Source organism: Lucilia cuprina, chromosome 2, assembly GCF_022045245.1.
Source record: "Lucilia cuprina isolate Lc7/37 chromosome 2, ASM2204524v1, whole genome shotgun sequence".
NCBI lineage: Eukaryota > Metazoa > Arthropoda > Insecta > Diptera > Calliphoridae > Lucilia > Lucilia cuprina.
The window spans coordinates 32,562,933-32,580,899 of record NC_060950.1 but is presented as its reverse complement, the minus strand read 5'-3'; the positions used below and the strand labels follow the sequence as shown (position 1 = coordinate 32,580,899).

At 27.9% G+C, this 17,967-nt stretch overlaps 1 protein-coding gene across 4 annotated transcripts; it reads left to right on the top strand.

Moving 5' to 3' along the window:
- Positions 1-1,347: 1,347 nt before the first annotated feature.
- LOC111677877 (receptor-type tyrosine-protein phosphatase kappa) lies at positions 1,348-11,702 on the top strand. Of its 4 annotated transcripts, none has more exons than XM_046945132.1 (2): positions 1,348-2,466; positions 6,120-11,702. In XM_046945132.1, the coding sequence occupies exon 2, from the start codon at positions 6,927-6,929 to the stop codon at positions 8,964-8,966; it is 2,040 nt and encodes a 679-aa protein (XP_046801088.1). In that variant the 5' UTR covers positions 1,348-2,466; positions 6,120-6,926; the 3' UTR covers positions 8,967-11,702. The 4 variants fall into 4 exon arrangements, with proteins under 4 accessions (XP_046801088.1, XP_046801091.1, XP_046801090.1 ...); XM_046945135.1 differs by having other exon boundaries at positions 1,348-2,971; XM_046945134.1 differs by having other exon boundaries at positions 1,348-3,011.
- The last annotated feature ends 6,265 nt before the right edge of the window (positions 11,703-17,967 follow it).

The window sequence follows — 17,967 nt, the reverse complement described above, 5'->3', positions numbered from 1 at the left end:
ACGCATATATTTCATTGTGAAATAAAGTTATATTGAAAAAATTCAACACAATTATAATTTGTTTTGTTTTTAATCGCTTTATAATTTTTTTTTTTCGAATAGAACCGTAAGTGGTCAAACCTTCCATAAAAGGTCCACGTCCAAAACTCACCTTAACGCCTGCATTTATTTGAATAATAAAGCTCTCGGAAAAATGTTCGTCTTATATATGTTTTCTGTGCATATAAATCTTTCCATCGATTTTTTTCGGGATCAGTCCACAATTAGTCACGATTTCAATATAAGGATTTTCGAAAATCACTTAAACGCAGATTGACAATCAAAATTTTCAGGGTAAAATTTAATATAAATACGTATTTTGTTTATATAAATTATTATATAGAATCACTTAATACAACTAATTCATTATTAAATGATTATTCGACATGAGTATGTTCTGTGCCTTGAATGGGCATATTATTAGCCATAGCTCCTATATAAAGTCGTTCGTAGCATCAGTACGAGGTCCAAGTAAGTTACTTCACTGCCGGAAACAAATCTTTTGTCAAGTAATCTAAAAATTATATTTAAATGTGTGTTAATAAAAATAAACCAGCTGGCTTATATAGCACTCTAACTTGTTTTTAATTAGTTTGATTGGACTTTTAGATGACTTTAAGGATTTCATAAACGAAGTTTTTGCGCCTCACTTGATAGAGGAATTCTGAGTATAGAGTGGATTAAAAACTGCTAAAACCATAAGTTTCTTACTCAACAACCAAATATTGGTTTATAGCTAATTAACCCAAATGACTTACTCAGCGCGGATCCACGGGGAGAAAGAGAATCAACAAAAATTTATACAAAATTTAAAAATAAATGAAAAAAGAAAATAACAATAAAACAAAAATTTTCCTCCCCAAACGTTTTAACTTGATCCCGCACAGTGTCAGATTTTGCAAATTTAGGGGGACCAAACTCATTTTTTTGTGTGTTTTTTTGATTATGTTTAAATGCAGTACGACAGACAACTGTCCAAATAATAAATAAATGCTTAAGAAAGTGAAGGAATGTAAACCAAAACAAGGTAACGGTATTCTGAATGTCGTGTATATTACAAAAAATAAAAATCTTATTTTTATCTGCCGAGTATTCAATAACTTTGAATCATTATAACTTTTTTGTTTATGGATATTTTTCCATTTTTTTATTAATCTATTTATTAATAGTAATAAAACTTTTTGAAAAATTAGTGAGGACACATTTTTCTGTGCCGTTTAAAGTAAGTCATTTTATTGTAAGTAAGTTTTGAAATTAACAAATATTTAATGGAATCAAAAATATTGAATACCATTTGATTCCAAGGTTCTGTTGGCACTATATGATAAATTGATATATAACCTATTGGGATTACAAAATATTTTTTGCATCTTTTTGCATACCCCAACACATTTTTTCAAAAGTTCATCATGCACTCGCAAATGTCGAATCAACAAATTTTCGATGTTTGACATTACTTAAAGAGCTGGATATTTATAATGACGACTCTGATGGCTCTGATTTGGAATAAATAATGTAAATTAAATGTTTATGTACTTACCTACTATTGTGTTATTCTGTAAAAAATATTAAATTAATAAAAAATAAAAATATATTTTTTGACCAGCTATACATTTTTTTCAGTGTAGTAAGGCCCGAGTATTTTTAAATATGGGTTTATCCTAATGGGTTTGCCCTAAAAAATCTCAATCTTTCCTTGGGGCAATCTTAGCATATTTATTCTTACTGTTACATGGGAGGTGGGCGTGTAAGTTGTCCGATTTCACCCAATTTTTCTAAAAAGATGCATAATAATACCAAGTTCAAAAATTCGTGGCTTTACCATTAATAGTTTTTGAAATACAGAGTTTAGTCCCCCTAAAATGGCAAAATCTGACACTGTGCCACGCCTGGATTTACTAATAATTATATTTGCAACACTGTGTCATCATTAGCAATATTTGGCTAAAAACAAAACTGAAATGACCCACAACAATAAAAACAAATATGTGCCTGACACTACCCAGCAGGTTTTATTAGTTGTTTACATTAACTAATGTCAAAAATTATATACACGTTGGTACATTTGTTCCTACGTACACAATTTTACGTACAAAAATATCGAATTCGAAAATACAATAAAATTTATTTCGAATATACTATAAACATCATCATCATCATTATTTACATACAAATGCCAGACTAAAAAGAAAATAAAACAGACACACAAACTCAATACTTAAAAATTTCATTCATTCATTTTTTCATTCGAAGTATTTGCTTTGACAGAGCAAGTGGTATTAATAATAAGAAAAAAATTAAAAATAAAAAAAGAAACAATATTTAAAAACGAAACGATTTAATATCTAGCAATTTAGCAAAAATTAAATATAAATATTAATACTTATATACACATTTGAAACGTACCGAAATCAGTGCACAAAAAAAGTAATAATTTGATAGAAATAAATAAAAGAAAAATCTGTATTCGTTCTACTAACTTAAACGCCATAAGAAAAATTTTATAATTTTGAAAAAATATAAAGAAAAAACTAAAAAAGAATAATAGATTTTCTTCCATATAAGGATTTTAGCAAAATAAAAAATTGTATACATTGTTGGTGGATCAAAAAAGAAAAACATGATTTTTTTTTTTTTGCTTGAACATGTAAAAACGAAGTAAATTGTAAACAAAACGTACAATTTAATTGATGGATTTTTTTCTTGCTCTTTTCTTTTTTTTTTAACATGGAATTTTTGTTTTTCGCATACATACGTGCTTTATAAGTAGAAAAGGTGGCGAGGCTGGCTGACTAGCTGCTGCTGGTGAATGAAAAATAGAATAAAAGAAAATTGTGAAAAAATGTGAAAATTCTGAAAATAGAGTGTGCGCCATGAGAGAACGTGTAATAGTACTAAAATACCAAAACTGAGAACATACATTCATAGTTTTGTAAATAGAGAGAGATAAATATTTAATAAACATTATTAAAGTAAATAAACAGAAAAATATAAATATTAAAAAAAAAATCAAAACAAAAAAAAGTAAAATTATTTAAAATTAATTTAACGTGAATTTTAAATAAATAATTAATAAACAACTTTAATATATTTGATTAATTAAAAACAAACAATTAGTTTTGTTTAAAATAATCAATAACATATTAACTCTTTTGTCATATTTGAGATAAATCTGTAAAATAAGTATATAAAAAACCAATCGATTATTCTAGTTCAATTTTATTTGCCATCATTAATCATTAAACAAAGGGTAAACTAATTATAATAAGTTTACTAAAAGTTTGAAACATTAACACCCATTTTTACAATATCTAGTTATTTTTAAGCTTAAGATAAATTGAAAGTTCTCATATAAAAAATTTCTTAACTGAAAGAATAACTACTGGTTAAACGATAACTGGTTGTGGTGAAAATGGGGATTCGTTTTTTAAATTTATAGATTATAGAAATTTGTTGATTTAATCAACTCGTTTGTAATAAAACAAATGTTCTAGATTCTATCAGAAACCTATAATTGTACATCTATCTGTTGAAAGCTAAATGGAGTAGCCAAGAGGACTTGCTGTTTAATCTTATTTTAATTAATAAATTATGTGAAGGGAAACTTCTGCGGGAACCAGGGTCATACATGAAGCGATCTTACTAGGTTTTTGTAATTCCGAAGGCCAAATTTCTTAAAGAGCCTGATGCACAAATACGTATTTATAGACAAACATAAAACAAAATATTCTGTTTGTCTATAAATATGTATAAGTCGTTAGTTGTATCTCTACCGAGTTTAAGGTATAAAGGAAACGAAGACCTTTAAATAACCTTAAGAATTATGTGTGAATTCCATTATTCCGTTTGTAACACATTAGTCATAGACCTTTTACATTTATTCTGGGTCCTTTATTAAATACAAAGACGAACTAGCCATGTTCGTCAGTCTGTCTGTTAAACACACGATGCAGTCGAAACGGAACGACCTAAATTTTTCAAATTTTTAAAAAATAGTTTCTATATGTAAAATGGGCTACATCGGTCCACGTTTTCTTATAGCTACCCCAAAAAAAAAGTTTCCAAAGTTGTAACTTTTTTAATACGTCAGTATATCGATAAAATTCAACATAAACACGATTTGTATGATCTAAATATGCTCTACAAAATTTTATGATGATCGGCCCTGATTAAATCCAACATTCATTAAAGGTCCCCTTAAGAAAAAACATTAAAACTCTTTACTGGCCTAAAAATTACATTCGACATAGAAAATGGCGAAATCCACTCTACACAATTATATGAAGATCGGTCCATAATTGACACAATACAACATACAATATGATCCCCTTCTGAAAATTACTGTAACGCTTATTATTGATTACAGTGATAAAACTCTGCATGAATAAGTTTTATGCGATCTATAAGTAACCATACGTGACGGTGATCAAATTCGCTAAGAACACGATCTTTATAAATCGAAGTTGCTTCCAAAATTTAATGAAAATCTCTTTAAGGGATAAGGTCTCTTAAAAAAATTATTTTATCGTTTATTAGTATCTTAAAAATTCGGCATAAAAATTGTTTAAGAACTGAAACCTTCCAAGAGAATTTCATGAGGATAGGTCAATAACTGACCTTATCTAACTCCAGCGGCAACAACTCACGCACCGCTTCCCCACCTCCACAAATCAACAACTCCTTCATAGTGTTACTTAAACACACGTTACTTACTTTGAAATACTAATATAGGCAAGAAATTCGACATAAAATAGATCTTTGCGGTCTAAACTCTACATATATTTTTAAAAGGATCGGTCTATGATTGGATTTTTCCAATATAAGGCCTCTTTCAGAAAACTTCGTTAATGCACTTTCCACATAAACATTTTTTTAAACATAACCAAAATCGCTCTACAAAATATTATGATGATAATTGTGCATACCTATAAAAGGTTCCCTTTAATGTCCATTTCTATATAAATATATAATTTTAATAATTTTTTTTAGAACCTTTGGGATTAAAGCAAAGTATGAAAATTTTTAAAAGTAAATATGTATTATCTTTTCTCTGATCCTATCAGGTCTAATCTATTGACTTCTTAATGGACTAATATATAAATTAGTCTACAACTAGTCCCTTGAGTAGTAGAGTGTTCCGAGGAACGTCTTTTTAGGAATTTCATGTATGAATAGCACTCTACCAAGCATATTAATACGCTTAATATGTGAAAAATAAAAAATATTTTGTTTTCGAATGGTCGTCAGTTCCATAATAGCGATTGAAAATCCTGTTGAGTATAATTCGAAAAATACTGTAAAAATACTTTGACCCCCATTTCGAAAATATTGCAAAAAATATTGAACATATTGTACTGAGATTAGATCGCTGGTAGGAAAATGAGGTGCTTTTCAAAAATTTGTCTGTTTAATTTTCTGGTGTTCAGTACATTAATACGCATCGATTGAGAAATATTCTTAAAAAAATTGATCCACAAGACATCCTATTGCGTAGCCTTTGGTCCATTGACTTCTGAACTAGTCAGGTTTATAGACAAATCGATTAACTGCTATATTGATTAATCTTATAATTAAAACAAGTAAGAGTCATCGACTTAGGTCTTGAAGTTTAAATTGGGCTAAATCTTTTTATCAAATTTTCACTGGAAATTAAAATTAAAAAAAAAAAATTATAAAAAATAAATTTTCATAAAAAATATTTATTTTTCTCAAAAACTAAAATTCACTAGAAGATCAAATCCTTAGTAGAAATTCAAATTTTCGCAATAAAATTAAATTTTCCATACAAAATCGAATTTTTACTTTAAAGTCGAATTTAGGTCTTGTTCCTCTAAATGTGAACGAACAAATATTTTCATATTTTTTTTCTTGAAAACAACAAATAAATTCGAAAATTTTTATTGGAAATCAAAACGAAATCGAATGTTTACTAAAAAAATGTTACCTGAAAATTTTAAATTTACTAGAAAATCAATGTTTGATTAGAAATAATATTAAATAAATTCAACAACATCATGCAATTTATTTTCAATATGACAAAAGAGTTAATATTAATACAATAATCAAACTTAAAAATATAGTTCGAAAACTCAACGAAATATCATACAATTCAATTTAAAGAAAAAAGTTAATTATTAAAAATTATAATTAAATAAAATAAACACTTGTTAGCACATGTCAAACATTAATAGTTCCCACTGTTAAGCAAGAAAAACACAATATCTCTCTAAATATTTTCTTTCGATTAAAATGAGAGAGTACCAAATATAAAAAAGAAAACACCAAAAAAGTGTAATAGGAAAAATGTTGCGTGAGAGCAAGAAATGAATGAGATGATGAAGGAAAATGTATACAGAGTGTGGCCCTAATATATATAGTATTCAATGCTAAAGTGGATGAAACAATAGAGTGTCAAGTAAAAAACATTGCTTATTAACTGCCAGTCGTTATTTTTCTTTCTCCCGTGTTGGCAGACCATAAAAAAATAAAAATACGAACAGGAAAATACACTAAAAAGCCAAAGAAAAAAACATCTTAAATATAATAATAAATTTAAAAACATTAGAAATTTATAAAAAAAAAAATCTACACAAAAAAGCACAAGCAATCAAACAAATAACAAACAGAAACCAAAGAGTCTGTGCGTGCGTGAGTGAGTGAACGAGTGAAAAAGTGAATGATTAGATGATTATAAAAGCTAAAAACGTAAGACAAAAGAAAAATATATTGAGCTGGCCATCAAGCATCAAACAAAACGTAAAATCTATAGAAAATTTACCAAATTCCTACGTTTACGCCATGAAAGAATAAAATTTTCTTCCTCTAAAAACCCACCTCTACTTCTACTACCACCACCAACACCACAGCCGTCCACAACATTTAGTAATATGCCAAATCCCAAAGAAAAATCTTCAGCATCCTCGTCGAAAGATGCAAAACACAGGTCGAGGTCATCTGCTCGCTATGCTGACGTCGAAGCTAAGCAGCGCAAGAGAGCCTTGCTGTCTATACCCAATACCATTAAATTGAGTATGCTCAATTCGGGTCTGCTGTCGTTTGAGAAAATCAAATTGGAGGCGCGTGATGAAAACAATTCCCTCTCCAAGACCATACCAAACAATCCCATCGATATAAAGCATTTTCTTAAACTGTGCGAATTGAGACGTAAATTTCCCGTACTCTACAAATTGGAATTTCAGACAGCAGCCAAAGTGGAGACAAACACCTGTCGCCATGCTCTCAGAAAAAACAATCACGATAAGAACCAAAATCCCAAGTGCATTCCCTATGATTACAACCGCGTTGTCTTGCAAAAAATACCAGGCGTACCCGATTCCGATTATATTAACGCTTCCTATGTCGATAGTCTTTTGAAACCCAATGCCTACATTGTAACACAGGGACCAGTTGAGGAGACAGTGAATGCATTTTGGCGCTTAGCATGGCAGGAGAATATAAGCGCCATCATTATGCTGACAAAGACATTTGATTTTGCCAAAGTCATGTGTGTTCAATATTGGCCGCCCAATAAGGAAGTACACGAAACATATGGTGATATTAACATAAATATTGTTAAAGAAGAACAATTGGCCAATTTCCACATAAGAACTTTCCGTCTGTATAAAGTGAAGGAGGGAACCGATGAAGTAACCGATGAAAGATTTGTTTTGCAATTTCACTACACCGAATGGTATTCGCACTCGTGTCCCTTCTCCAATGCCGTTTTGGAGTTTCGCAGACGAGTTCGTTTGGTTGTGGGCAGCATAATAAAAGATGATGATACCAAAGGTCCAATGTTGGTACACTGTAGTGATGGTGGTGGTCGTTCGGGGGTGTATCTATCAATTGATGCCAATCTGGAACTGGCCGAAGAGGAAGAATGTTTTAATGTATTTGGCTATTTGAAAAAACTGCGGCAATCGCGCAAAGGTCTAGTGGAAAACGTGGAACAATACAAATTTATATATGATACTTTGGAGGAAAATATTGTATGCGGCAAAACTTGGTTTCCGGTATCCGAACTATCGGATCGTTTAAAGGCTAAAGCGCGTCGTAACTCGTTGACTAAAATGAATGATTATCAAATGGAATATGAAAAGATTTGCAAACAAACTCCGCGCTTTACTATAGGTGACTGTGCTGGTGGTCATCGTGCTGATAATAGAGAGAAAAATCGTGATGTTTTGTGTGTGCCACCCGATAATTTCCGTCCCTATCTTACCTCTTTTCAAGGCAATGCTTTTACCGACTACATAAACTCGGTATTTGTGGATGGCTATACTAAGCCCCGTGAATACATTGTAACCGAATGGCCCATGAAACATACGCTGGGTGAATTTTGGTCTCTAGTCTACGATCAAGAATGCTCTGCTGTTGTCGTACTCTGTCAGCCACCAGCCAATTCTCAAAGTTATCCTTCATTTTGGCCGCATAAATCTAAAATGGAAAAATATGGTCCTGTCTTTTCAGTGCACTATTCATCCTCCAAAAGCTATACTAATATTAAGCAATGGGAGTTTAAAATAAATAAGAAAATTGTTTCCCTAACCGAAATGATGGCAGGCGTCAAGGCTCCCACGCGTACCGTGCAACTTTTCCAATTAACCTGTTGGCCCATGGGTCACAAGGTGCCCTCTTCGACCAACTCTTTGGTCTATCTAATGAATATGGTTGAAATGTGGCGTGCCAAAACCGATTATGGTCCCGTATGTGTTGTCTCTCCAGATGGTCGCAGTCGTGCCGGTGTTTATTGTGCTGCCAATGCTTGTATCGAACAGGTAATACAACATGGTGAAGTGGATGTTTTTCAAGCTGTCAAAACGGTTAGGCGTCATCGTCCGCAATTAGTTGAGAATATGACGGAATATAAATATTGTTATGATTTAGTTTTGCATTATGTTTTACATTTCTTAAACAAAAATGATTAAGCTATATGTATGGATGTGGTAAATGTTATTATAAATGTAAGGTATTAGAGGATTTTGAAAGGTGTGTTAATTAGAGAAGAAATGTTAATGATGATTTATAATAGAAGACTTTTTATTAATTTAAAATTTTATTTAATGCATTTCAATCATAGTTTGAGAACTTGAGATATTATAACAATATCATGAATATTGCCATAACATTGATGAAATATTTAACTTATTTGCATACAGTTTTCTTGTAACAATGAACCAGAGAAATCGAGAATCAAAATGCAAAAGATATATGTTGTTGAAATATTTAACTGTTACTGGCAAGAATTTTTAATAAAACTTATTTTAAATTTCAATAAGTACTTACAAAACGACATGTTGCTGAAACATTTCATTAACTTAATTATTTAGAAAATTTATAGAAATTAAACTTTTATTTTAGCTGAATGTTATTAACAGCATATTGACTATAGCAATATCGTATAAGAATAAAAATTATTGCTGGAAATAGCTCAAGCTTGATATTGCTACAATCTCAATTGTGATAGCAAAATTGATTTTCAAGATTTTGCTAAAGATGTTTAAAAAAACCAAAAACAAGTAAACAGTGCTTTCAACATGTTGCTATCAACATACACTCTTTAAAGGTTTCTCCTTTTCATATTTTTGGATTCATTTTAAAATTAATTTTTATACCTTGTAAACAGAAGAACAAAATGTTGCTGGCAACATTCTTTGATTATGCTAGAGACATTTTAAAACACCAACAACATGTTTAACATCTTAGTATGCAAAAAAGAACTATATTCGTTAGTAAAAGCAAATGAAATATATTTGGCAACATTCTAGCAACATTTTATCCTTATGTATTCAAGACTATAGGCCAAAAGCTGTTGATCAACCTTAGTTAATTGTTGAGGATGTCAAAATCTATTTCTAGACTTATTTTAAACGTTTACCGAAATTATTAATGATTTATTGTAGGATTTTTTACAAAAAAGCTATAAATAAGCAATTAATGTCTTTATGAATAATGGAGTTAGGGTCTTAGCCATAAGCCTTTGTCGAAGGATTTTAAAGCAAACTATGTACGAATAACTGTTTCATAAATCATGGTTGCTTTGTTCTATAAACATGTTGCTGTTAAAAGAATATTAACAATAAATTCCTTTACTATAAAAAACACACCCCTTTCGTAATCCTCTAATAAATGCACAATATAATTTGACTTTGCTCCTAACTCTCATCCTAGAAGCAATATATTTCAAGTATTTAAACTAAATCTTAATAACTAAAACACGAAACTTAACAAAAATACTAAATGTAGTAGTTTAATTGATATAACTAAATGTATATTTAAACCTAACCCATTTTAAGTAAAATATTTGCCAAAACCTTAGAAAAAAATAAAAATAATAATATGTACTGAATTTATTTTTTTGAACGAATACCAAAAACAAAAATAAATATTTTATTACCAAATCCTTTTAGACGATTAAAAATGACGACAAAAAATATTTATATTTATATATATTGATGTTATATGTACTGATTTTGTCCTATAAAATGTAATAAAAAAACAAAAAAAATTATATGCCTTAAAAAATGTAAGCCTCAATTTGTTAACAAGAATATTTATTAAATATTAAAAAAATAAACCCCTAAATTAAGTTAAAGTAAAAAATTATATGTTAATAGTTTTTTAGTTATATATTAAAAAATATAATTTTGTTTATTTCAATTGTCAACTTTAAATGTAATTTAATTACTTTAAGAAAAGATTTCATAAAAATTTTAGTTAAAATTATTTTTTTTTAATTTTTGGTTTAATTTGAAATATGCACAATACTCTATTACAAAAACAAGAAGATTCGTTATCATACTTCGATTTCAAAATTTCACAAGCAGCCTAATTTTGAACCATTTTAACAAGTGTTCTTAACCATATAAACGAAATGATATTAGTTTATAGTAATCTTACAAAAACCTTAGAAATATTTTCAACAAAAACTGCCCCCTTTATTTAATATTTTACTTTCAAAATATACAATAAATTTGCAAAAGAATTAGTTTCAATATTTTTTTTGTCACGTAAATATTATCAATTGTTAAGAATATTTAATCAATTTAAACCAACAAAAATCGATATAAGAAAATGTCGAAACCTGTTGCTAATACAAATGTTGTTTAACATTTCATTTAAAACTAAATTTTGTGATTCTCAAACCATCGTATGAAACTTAATTGGAGTAGATTCAGCAACATGTTGCCAAACATTGTAAATTTCAAACGAATTTTTTTTTTTTAATTTTCGTATAAAAGTATATTTGGATGCTGAAACTAATTTTATTTTCATCTATATAATTTGGACAATACTTTTAAGCCAGATAATGTAGTAGGAAATGAAGCAATATGTTTATTCTTTAATTCAGTTTTCAATTTAATTTTATTTAATTTAATTTTCAGGCAATTCAACTATTTTTTTTTTGCTTAGCAACATGTTGCTAAGAATTTTTAGACCCAATGATTTTGTATATACTAGTATATAATATCTTCTTTTTATGTATTTACTTAAAACGAAACCAATTTAGAGTTTTAACAACATTTTTGGCTTAGCAACAAGTTGCTTACAACTTCTAAAAACAAATTTTTTAATTAATGTTTAAATTATTAAATTTATTTTATATTGTGTTTGTTTTTCGAAAAAAATCCAATTCGCAGCCCATTAAAATAACTTTTCTATACAGCAACATGTTGCTTTCTTTTTCAAATATTTATATCTGGAAAATTAAACGAAAACAATATTTATATTAAATTATTAATTTTTGAGCCAATTTTATCATATTAATTTAATTTTTTTCATTTAGCAACATGTTGCTAATTACTTTCTAATCTAATAATATTTTACCTTCATATTTTTTTAGAATTTTTAATATAAATTTGTTTGTTCCGAAAGAAACCAAGTCGCAGACTTTGAAATGTTTTCTTAATGTAACCAGCAACATGTTGCTTATTGCACATTATGTTTATATATAATAATTGTTTACAAAACATTAAAAGACAATGCATAAACTGATAAAATACTTAATTTTTTGGCATCATGTTGCTAACACTCTATAGTTTATTTATGTTTAATAGCAATCACTATTCTCAGAAATTTATTACCAAAACACTAATAAATAATGAAATGAAAAAATTATTTATATTTTGATAAAAAAATGGTTTCCCTAATTAAATAAATTAATTAAAATTTGAACCTTTAAAATTAAAAAGAAAATTTATTAACTCATTAATCAAGAAACAATTATTACAGCAATTTAACAATTTATTTAAAAAAAAAAAATCATTTATATTTTCCAAACAATTTGTTTTCCAAAAATCTCTTTTAATTTATTAACATTTCGAAATATGATGTAGTTATAAGTTATATTAATTTACTTTATTTTATGTTATTAATTACTTAATTACCCTAAATATATATACATATAATAATATTTATATAATAAATTGGTATGCACCCAAAACAGTTAAAGGACTTGTAAAGCATGCCACTGTGGCATCATAACCCCATAAAATGACACTGACTAACTGTTTAGTCACTTCCATATAAATTAAGTAAAGTGGTCCTTACATGCTAAAACAAGTCCCACACTCAAGGGTGCAATAAGTTTTTATAAAAGCAAACTAATTATTTTTGTATTGTTTTTATTGTTGTTTAAGGTTATAAATCAAAAATAAATTTATTGTTTAATTAAAGATAATTAATCATAAACAAAAGTTGGCCATAATTTATATACATATAACTGTTAATAATTATTATTTTATTTTGTTTTTGTTAAAGTCTTAATTTATGACTTCAATTAATAGTCTTTAAACATTTTTGTGCAGCAATTATATATTTTTGTTTTTTTTTTCTATATAATAATTGTATTTAATTGATGTGTTTTATTTAGTTATAATTAATTTTATTGTTTTTTTATGTTTTTATTTATAAATGTTCCTAAAAAATGTGTTATTGTTAAAACTAAAATTATAAAATATATATACCTGTAAATTTGATATATAAATAAAAATCAAAGAATTATTTAAATACACCGACAGAAATAAGTAAGTTATTTTGTTGAGTTGAAAAACAATTATATACAAAATTATTTCATTTGAACCAGAAATAATATCAATAAGCCAAAATCAAGTTAAATTATCAAGATGTTGATCAATAGAAAACTAAAATATTTTATTTTTCAATGTTTATGTATGTATATTACTTTAAATTAAAAAAAGTGCACCTTGTTCGCTTTCGTAGCTTCGTATGTCTTACTCCTTTTTATGGAAAATGTTGCTGTCAAAACCTTTAATAAAACTGTGATATAAAAGTGAAGTAAAGTAAAGAGGTTCTTATATACCAATTCCACTTCGTTATAGTCCATTGAGTACGAACACGTTTTTTGGTTTCTTCATACGAATTTATTTGTGTATAAATTTTTTTATAAACATTTTTAAAACTCATTAAACAAAAAAGCACAACTCAGTACTTTTTTAATAAATTTTTACAAATAGAACAGCATTGGAAACGCAACACAATATTCCTTTCTTCAAAGGTAATAAGGCACTCTAATGTATTTGTACGTAAATGTACCTATAGCGTCCAAAGCTGTCTACCTTATTTGTAAACAGTTGGATTTAGACGTCATTTCGAGGTTATGATTCTTCTATTCTCTACACAACGGAAAAAGTAGTTCTAAAATTATACACGATTGGTACAAAAATAATTTTTAATAATATCTATTGTCAAAGTTGTACGAACAACAAAAATATATGTAAAAAATACACGACGTTATCAAATCACAAACCCATAATACATGACATTGTTAAATCATTTACTTATTTGCTTATATTACTAATATGTGTATAGCACTGAGTTTTCAAACAGAATGTTGTGTTGTCGAAATGACAACGATACATTGCCGAAATGATACCAGCTTATTCGAAATGGCAACAAAGCGTTGTTGAAATGACAACTATGCGTTCTCAAAATTACAATGATGTTGGTCAAAATGATAACTGCGTGTTATTCAAATTTAAACAACACTCAAAAACGTTGGAAGCTCACTTTTGGTAACGGATTGTATAAATTACTTTTTAACCGTTTTTTCCTCTATTTATGTTGTATTTATATTTTAGTTTCCGATTCCAGACTACTAGGCATAAATCCATATAAATCCATCAGTTACTGATATTGTTACTACCATAAATGCATGTCATTGCTAATCGCTTACATATAAGTACTTAAATAAGTACAAAAGAAATATACACTGTAACAAAGTAATGCAGATGGTATTTAGTAGTCATCGAAAAGTGCCCTTTGAATACAATATATTCCTACGCACTTGAACGACAGACAGTTAGTAGCTTACGCTACTTAATTTAAAGCAAGTATTTTTTAAATTTTAACATTCAGATTTTCGTTCTCCGAACAGTCTCTTAACTACAATAGAATAAACATTAGAAAAGAACATATTTCTAAATTAAAAGGGTGTGACGAACTTGGATCGGGGCACATTTTATTTATTTCTTGCACAATACTTTTTAGACAACAAAATATATTCTATTTAACACAATTTTTTGCAAAATCATTTTATGTTTTATGAAAAACTGAAGAAATTGAATTTAAATAATGGTTTTTATCATTTTCAACTCGATTTGATTTTAAAAACTAATTTCAGTTTATTTTTATGTTCAAAAAAAGATTTCCATAAAATTTAGAAATTAATTTATACCAATTTTTGTAAAAAGGAAATGTAAGCTTTAATTTTAAAACTATATTTGATAATGTTTTTTAACTATATAAAAATGTTCTTAGAAAAACTATAAAATAAATAAAAAAATACCTTAATAAATGTGCCATCTTAAACCTCTAGTTGTTGTTAAATATTTATAAAAAAAAACCTTAAATTTTAAATAAAATTTTGTTAAAATGACAAACAGAATAGAATTCTCTTCAACAATAAAACAGTAAATATTTATAAAATATATAATAAAATACTTTTAAAAAGAAAACAATACTTTAAAAGACTATACAAAGCAAGATGTTGAAATTACTTTAAGATACATATTTTTTATTGTTTACCAAAAGAAATTAATATTTTTACAAAAGGATTTAATATTATAATCCATCCGAATTTGTTGCTATTTGACTTATTTATAAACATTCATTAAAAGTTTATAACAAATTTTCTTATTTGACTTTTAAACCATTGATAAAAGTTTACGAATAATGCTCTAATATAGTTATTGTGTTATTTATTTCGAATGGGAATTTATTCGAATCATAATTATAACTCATTAAATTCTTACTAATTTTATTTTGCATTTATGCATTTGTATAAACGCTAATAACGTATGTATAATTTATATCTCTAGATTCGATTTATTTATTTTCCTTTTTATATATAACATTTTGTATCGTCATCTTGCTACTAACTGGGCCTATGTGTTTTGAAAAAAAAAATCCCAAAATCCAAATCTTATTTTATTATTTTTGAAAGTCATGGAAAATTTTTAAAATTACTCACATACCCTTTGCAAGGCGAGCTGATAATTAATTTGTTTAATAAATATGCATATTATTTAATTATTATTTGTTTTAAATAAATGTGAATTTTTTTAAACACCCACTGGAAAACCCAAAACTGAAGTGTGTTTCAATTATTATTAATTTTCTATAAGTAAGTGAGGTAAGAAACAATCGATTGTATAATTAAGGAAGTTTTTATACTTAACGCTGCCATTTTTGATAATACAAATTATACTCAACAAACACCAGCATACCAACCAATCTGTTCTGAGAGCCCATGATATTACATTTGAAGCTAACAAAAAAACAACCGTTTGTAAAACAAGTAGGAGTTGTACAATCAGTTGTGTGTTGTGCTAAAAGAGAATATGAAGTGGTAAAACGAAAATGTACCAGAAAGTTCCCTTTTATAGCTTTTTATTCAATAAAAAAGAAAGTAGAACGAAAATGTGCCAAAAATCATTTCCCACATATTTTCATTAACTTAAAACACTTACTCAACTCCCAGTTATTTATTTTAACCTTAAGTTATATTGAGAGTTTTCATGCAAAAATTGTCTTAACTGGAAGTGGTGAAAATCGCGTCTTTATGTTTAATTTTATATTTCAAAGTTCGATATAATATAAAAGTATATTTTAAAGAACAAAAAAGTACTCTTTATTATACATATAAGTTCAATAAGTACCTTTTGAAGAACGGAAAAGTACTCTGAATTCTTTCATATGTTCTCACTTACTCCGATCATTAAATACCTAAATTTATACTTCTAGGTGCAGTATTAATAAAAATTCAAACAGTAGCTTTTGAAGAACGAAAAGGGTACAAAAAATTTCTCTTTTACAAGTTTTCATTTAATCCGTTATTACACGTTAAATTTCATGTTTCTAGATAATAACAACACAAAACTTCGTTCGTAAATTGTTGTAAGTACAGGAACAAAGTTGCCAGAAGTTGTCTCTGATTATTGCTCATTATACCCTACACCACTTTAGTGGGGAGGGTATATTGGGTTTGTGCTGATGTTTGTAACGCACAATAATATTGGTCCTATAACTACCTTAAAGTATACCAATCGGCTCAGAATCATTTTTTCTGAGTCTATTTAGCTATGTCCGTCCGTCTGTCCGTCCATGTAAACCTTTTAATAAAACTACAGGCCGCAGTTTTGAAGATAATTTAATGAAATATGATACATGATCTTCTATTGTCCCAGGAACGAACCCTATTGAAAATGATTAACATCGGTCCATTATTTCACCGAGGTCCCATAGAACTGAACCTGCCAAATAGGGCTTTCAATTTCATAATTATGTTTAACATACTCGTATCTCTAAAAAAGGCTCAAAATCTAGTTCTATACTAGTCTTGACAACCCTAATAAACTTTATAATTATAGGACCTCATTTGATCCTAGCCCCTCTAAAACGCCCCCATCAAAATTTTACTTAAATATCCACAGTTTTATTAAACAGTAAATGACTTTAGTATATCTGAGGCAAGGTACAATTTATTTGTATACAGGTGTAGGGTATTATGTGTATACAGGTGTAGGGTATTATGTGGTCGGCCTCGCCCAACTATAACTTTTTACTTGTATAATTGTTGTTTATGTACAAATGTTTCTCATTTTAAATAGGAAACTCAAAAGCATCTTTGATAGAATAGTTAAAGATTTGGATCGCGAATATTAGTGTTATTTAGAGAAATGATTTCAACATACATTTAGACAAACAGGCATAGCTTTATCGTCTCCGCTATAAGATCATAGTAGAAGAATTTTGTATATGTTACAAACGAAATGTCAAACTTATATTTACCCTTCTTACGAAGGTGAAGGGGATAAAAATGCTGAAAACATAACTGACAAGCCGAAAACCTCTTAATACCTGGTACAACATTCGAAACTGGAGTTGTTTTGTAAGTACATTTTATAGCTTTAAGTGTAAGGTTAAAGTCGGAGACGACAACTAAGTATTCTGTAAAATTACTTCTGTAAAATTACCGAATTTTATATTTGGCACTTAAGTATACAGTCAACAAAAGATGGGTGATACGACTTTTTCATTTCCATATTTCGATAAGATTAGTAAAAATTATTTAAAAAGTTTTTTATCATTGTTCTGTATTATCCTTGGTCCTGACCGATTTCATTTTTCTACTTTTTCTCTTTTATATATTCAAATTCACAACTGCGGTGAGGGTATTATGCGTCTGTGCTAATGTTTATAATACCAAATATTAATCCTATACGCACCTTGAAATATACCAATCTGCACAGAAATACTTTCTGAGCTATGTCCATTTGTGTGTCCATATAAACCTTGTAAGCACGCTAAAGTTCGTAAATTTCAATAAAATTTTTAGATTGATTGTTTTCAATATTCAACTAAATAATTAATAAAAAACTTTCTGAAGCGTAATATACACAATTTATT